We start from the raw sequence: 6,329 nt of genomic DNA on the forward strand, positions 1-6,329 counted from the left end.
AAGTAGCCACTGTAGAATCCTTGTAATTTCCAAATTTGGGTAATCTTGAGTCTCACTTTGTTGATTTTTCTTTATTTAAGAATGTATTCCATTTTCTTGAGTCTTTGTATATTGAGTAATTTTCTATTGCATTCTAGATGTTACGAACAATAAGTTGTGGAGATTCTGGATCTGTTATTTTTCCTCTGATGAGTACTGTTTCCTTTGTGTTGGCAGGTAATTTTCTTGGCTGGGCTTGAGTTGCAGATTTTCCTTCTTGCACAGTAGCTTCAGTCTCAGTACATGTGTAGTTCTTGGGTATGAGTTTGGGGATCCTCTCTGTTGCTCTTTCCTTGCAAGACAGGTATGCCCCATAGCAGCTCTATGCACCTTGCAGACTCCACCCTGTCCAAGTGAAAAACTGGAGAGACAGGAACTCACTTGAGGGCTCCCATATCTCCAAGTGAGCATGAACTCCCCATCTATATCCCTCTACTTCTGTTCACTCTTTAGTACCTGCAGCTAGTTGTTTTTTTGTATTGTGTCTGGGTTTCACAGTTGTCTTTTTCTACAGGAAGGTTGTCTGCAGAGTCTTAGTCCAGTATATCTGGAATCAAAACTCTAATGTCCTTTTTTAATAGTAAAATTTTTTATTTTGTAATTAATGATAATTAACAATCTAGGAAAATTTCCCTAACTTCTGCATCTTCAGACTATGTGTGAATTGAGGAAAGAATTCATTCACTTGAATATTAATTTTGACTTACTATATAAAACTATCTAATTATCTTTGAAATTAAAGTTTTAAATTTTAGAAGACAGTATAAGTCAATTCTAGAATTGTTTAATAATTGCCAATTTTTGCAAGGCATGATGCAAGAGGTATAAACAAGTGTTAAAAAGGCCCTTGTAAACATAGGCAGAACACTCTATGACATAAATCACAGCAAGATCCTTTCTGACCCACCTCCTAGAGTAATGGAAATAAAAACAAAAATAAACAAATGGGACCTAATGAAACTTCAAAGCTTTTGCACAGCAAAGGAAACCATAAACAGGACCAAAAGACAACCCTCAGAATGGGAGAAAATATTTGCAAATGAAGCAACTGACAAAGGATTAATCTCCAAAATTTACAAGCAGCTCATGCAGCTCAATAACAAGAAAACAAACAACCCAATCCAAAAATGGGCAGAAGACCTAAATAGACATTTCTCCAAAGAAGATATACAGACTGCCAACAAACACATGAAAGAATGCTCAACATCATTAATCATGAGAGAAATGCAAATCAAAACTACAATGAGATATCATCTCACACCAGTCAGAATGGCCATCATCAAAAAATCTAGAAACAATAAATGCTGGAGAGGGTGTGGAGAAAAGGGAACACTCTTGCACTGCTGGTGGGAATGTGAATTGGTTCAGCCACTATGGAGAACAGTATGGAGGTTCCTTAAAAAACTACAAATAGAACTACCATATGACCCAGCAATCCCACTACTGGGCATATACCCTGAGAAAACCAAAATTCAAAAAGAGTCATGTACCAAAATGTTCATTGCAGCTCTATTTACAATAGCCCGGAGATGGAAACAACCTAAGTGCCCGTCATCGGATGAATGGATAAAGAAGATGTGGCACATATATACAATGGAATATTACTCAGCCATAAAAAGAAACGAAATTGAGCTATTTGTAATGAGGTGGATAGACCTAGAGTCTGTCATACAGAGTGAAGTAAGTCAGAAAGAAAAAGACAAATACCGTATGCTAACACATATATATGGAATTTAAGAAAAAAAATGTCATGAAGAACCTAGGGGTAAAGCAGGAATAAAGACGCAGACCTCCTAGAGAACGGACTTGAGGTTATGGGGAGGGGGAAGGGTGAGCTGTGACAGGGCGAGAGAGAGTCATGGGCATATACACACTAACAAACGTAGTAAGGTAGATAGCTAGTGGGAAGCAGCCACATGGCACAGGGATATTGGCTCGGTGCTTTGTGACAGCCTGGAGGGGTGGGATAGGGAGGGTGGGAGGGAGGGAGACGCAACAGGGAAGACATATGGGAACATATGTTTATGTATGACTGATTCACTTTGTTATAAAGCAGAAACTAACACACCATTGTAAAGCAATTATACCCCAATAAAGATGTTAAAAAAAAAAAAAGGCCCTTGTCCTCCCGTAGTTTATAATCTAACAGAGGGGATAAAATAAATGCATAAAAAACCGTTACACGGTGGCTTTGCTTGGTACTGTAAGAGAATATAAGGTGTAAGGCAATTTCAGAAGGGGAGAGACTAGTTTTCAGTGGAGAAATCAGGAAGAGACTTCATGAAAGAGCTTACATTTGGGTTGCTTCAAAAAGTGGGGACAGGTTGGGAGTATAAAGGAAAGGGGTATTTCAAGAAAGAATAGCATAAATAAAGGCAAAAAAGAGAAGTGCAAAAAATATGTGGGCAACTTTGTACCTGTGGTTGTCAAAATTGAGAGTATGCAAGAATCACCTGATGAAGCTTACCAAAATGTGGATCCTTGGGCCTCGTTAGAAACTCTAAGTCAGAAGTCTGAGGCGGGGGGTGGGTCCAGGAATCTCAAGTTTTAAGAATCACCTCAAAATCTTTTCATTCAGATGCTCTCGGACACCCCTTCACAAAACTGACCTAGAGTGGGACTTGTGTGTGGAATAATAGGAAATAATCTAGAAGGATTGGTTGGAATTGGGTGGTCAAGAGGCTTGGAAGCCGTGCTAACAATTTTGTTTTGGAGCCTTAATAGGGTTTGAAATGTTATATATTTTAGAGATATATTTTGAAATGTTTACACCTGAAATGATATGATATTTGGAATGTGCTTCAAAATAATACAGTTTGGGCAGGATTCGCAGGTGGAGAGAGAGAATGGGTGAGAGTGTGGATGAAACAGAATTGGCCACATGTTGATGACTGTTGAAGCTGGGTGATGGTTTATTATGTTACTCTATCTACCCTTCTGTATATCTGCCAGTTTCCATAATAAGAAACAAATAAGAAGAGATTAGGGGAAAATGGAAAAAAAAAAAGAAAGAGAAAAAGAAAAACACTTACAGATACAGTGTAGTGCTGTGGTTAGTGCATGGCTTATTTGCCAGATGACTTATTTATTGAAATTTCCTAACTCTCCCTCGAGTTCCTCATGTTTAAAATGGGTATAATGGTATATTATAGATAGGTTTGTTTGGAGGATTAAATGTGGTATGTAATGTAAAACACTTAGCATAGTACATGGCCCACCATGTTCTATAAGAGAGAGCTTATTTTTATTGTTAGTCAACTTCGGCAGGCAGTGGAGAGCTAGTAAGGACATTTGAGCACTAGAGTGACTAATCAAAGCTGTTTACAAAACATTAGAAAAGGGTATTTCTGCCTACTGGGGTCACTACAGAAGAAATTTAAACTTTCAGTAGTAGAGCCAAAGAAAACAGCAAAACAGCCTTCACCCTGAGCTGGGGAGATTCTTGCCAGGAGCTGGTTAGATACTGAGTCAGCCTTAGTGACAGAGGGACAGATTTTCTGCCTAAAGGAAGCCAGAGGCCTGGTGAGGGTATGACACTGATAGGAGCCAATCTAAGCAGAGCCTAGCAGATCAGGGTCTACCTAGCTGGGCTAAGGGACCAGGAGGACGATCCAGCACCAGAAAGGGAAGGGGTTTGATGAGACATCAGGACAGGTTCAGAGACTCTTACCAAAATGAGCAGGCTGGTCAGAGAAAGATCTAGAGTAAGTTCTAGTTCTAGATGGATGAGGCTAAGGTGTTGCAGAGGTAGGAGCCATGATCAATTTGCAGAGGAGTCAAAGGGGGATAGGGGGATAAATAAAGCCAAGATCTTCAGAGGAATAGGCAGTTTCCCTGGGAGGCTAGTTGTGTTCAGTGAGGCTGGCAAATCAGTGCACTGATTCAGGACTTGGGATTCCAGCACAGTCACCTGGAGTGGCCACTCCAGATAGACCTGGATCATCATGATCTGCAGAAGGCTGGACATCTTCTCTGTGGCTGTGGAGGTTAGATTTCATTAGCCTCTGCTACTTGACTTTACCAGAGAATTATATATGTCCCATCTGGCTTTAGCCATAATGATCTGGTATAATGAAACATGAGTAATAGCAAGTTGTAAATATTTGTCTTATTCTTCTCATATCTATACTCTTTGAAAAGACATCTCAAAATATGACTTGTGGAAATACACAGCTGCTTGTATATGATACCTGAACATACCTCCACAGAGTGCAGTTATAAACTATTGCCTATTTATTATGAAGGACCTGCATCACCTCTGTCTCCCATCCTGGCTAGTACTGTTAAGAGAAATATTTTAGGCTTCAGGTAAATGATGATGATGGAAACCTAATATATATGTCCTAGTCTGAATTTCCTTGACTCTTTGATTAGGTGACTAACGAAACTTAGAGAATGAAGGCTCTCATTCTCAACAATTTAATACTTTGTACTCACTCAAAACAGCAAAACAGACACCAAAAACTTACTTGTGTGGCAATATGTTTTTAGTGCACGTTTTTGAGACAGTAAAATTATTCAGGTAATTTACCCAGTCTTCATTTTACTACTATAGACCTGTGCTTAGTCTTAAAACGTGATATTAAATCACAAAGGAATTGCTAAATAATTTATAAAACAAGCTTATAATAGAAAACTTTTCAGCAATTAAAAATAGTGACATAGATATATCTATTGACGTGTGAAGGATATATATTAAGTGATAAAATAAGGTTTCAAAAGAGTAAGTATAGTTGAGCTTATTTTGCAATAAAACGTGTCAAGCGTGTGTACTGGTGCATGTGCATATAGTGCTTGTACATAAGGAAACATCTAGAAGGATATACTCCATAATGTTAACAGTGGTTATATTTTGTGATGTGATTTCTCGTAATTTCTGTTTTCTTCTTGACTCTTTGTGTACTATATGAAGTTTGTAAGATAATTAAGCATTGTGTGTGTGTGTGTGTGTGTGAGAGAGAGATAAGAAAAAGTAAGCCCTTGTGTTGAGAAATATGCCTATATCACTTAAATTGTATTGAAATATTATAAGTGGTTGAAGACTCCTAGTCTTTTCCCAGAGTTAGTTGCTGACAAGGCACACATATGGTGAGAGAAAAATCACTGTTTAAGGAAAACAGTGCATAAAAGATGAAAATTCTGTAGGATGAGTACCACATAGTTCCCTTGAAAATTTGGGCCATGTTACATTGGAGTGCTCGTGAGTATTCAGTGTAATTCCAAGAGCTGGATGACACCTATTGAGGTAATCTAATCCAATGGTTCACTTTATAGATGAGGAAACTAGAGACAATAAATGATTTTCCCAAGGTCACACAGCTCACTAGTGGCAGAACCAGGACTGGGACCCAGCTTGGAAAACCCTTTCCACTGTCCCATTATGCCTTTGCAGGTGACATTCTCTGATTTCTAGATATGTACTCTTTAAACCACATTCTAAATGTTGTTTCCTCTTATTACTTTGATCTTCAAATGAAGAAAGCTTATATACTTAATTTTTGAACCCATAGGTATTTGTATTGTGATAAGAATCTAGCAGAAGGTTTGCTTTATGATGTATGACCCATAACTTAGAAAATTTTCATTGAAGTACATTTAGTTCCCAGTAGAAGAAAGCTTATAAGTTTCTTAACTTTCTGTGCAGGGCAATTCATTAACATTGGCGTGACTTTCTATGCTAAAACTAACTCTTCTCTTTTTTTCAACAGCTGGCCACATTCCGCACCCTCTTGTGTACAGGGGAGGGCAAAGCAGCGGCTTTTTTGTTGAGCAATCACCGTCCACCACAGCCTCTGAAGGGCCGAAAAGTGAGAGCCTCTTTCCATTAAAAGTTGTCACCAACAGACCACCCCAAACGTGTCTGTGGAGAGAAAACAAAACAAAACAAAACAAACACAAAAACCCCTACTAACAGTTCTTTCCTAGAATTCTAATTTATGGGGTGCCATTTTGCTGTCAGTTTCAGCACAAAGAAAATCAGATCTTTTTAATCAAACTAACTTAAGTCATCTCTCTCAGATTTGCAGTTTATAAGCAGTATATACTTGGGTATATACGCAGTAAACACTGGTGTGTTTTAAAACACACGGAATACATCTACTTCAACCTGCGTGACAACATGGCAGGCATTGCAAACCTCAGAATGTATTAAAAATCTTCCCTTGCCATAAAGACTGATCAGTCACATCTCTCAGTGATGTTTGGTGAAAAACTTAAATGCATTCCCAGAATGATAGGATTGTGGTACCTTTTCCTAAACAAGGGATTCCGCTTAATATCTTGTTATCATT

The 6,329-nt window shown here is 38.3% G+C and overlaps 1 protein-coding gene across 1 annotated transcript in view; it reads left to right on the forward strand.

Annotated features, from left to right (window-relative positions):
* The window catches only part of CA13 (carbonic anhydrase 13), a gene marked incomplete at its 3' end in the record, with an annotated part of 30,205 nt that extends 24,338 nt beyond the window's left edge, over positions 1 to 5,867 (forward strand). The window contains exon 7 of the mRNA XM_082858844.1: positions 5,748 to 5,867. Within this exon, the coding sequence (XP_082714970.1) occupies positions 5,748 to 5,867 (120 nt within the window). The remainder of the gene's footprint in view (positions 1 to 5,747) is intronic.
* Between the last annotated feature and the right edge of the window lie 462 nt (positions 5,868 to 6,329).

Source organism: Leucopleurus acutus (assembly GCF_964270905.1).
Source record: "Leucopleurus acutus genome assembly, chromosome: 17".
NCBI lineage: Eukaryota > Metazoa > Chordata > Mammalia > Artiodactyla > Delphinidae > Leucopleurus > Leucopleurus acutus.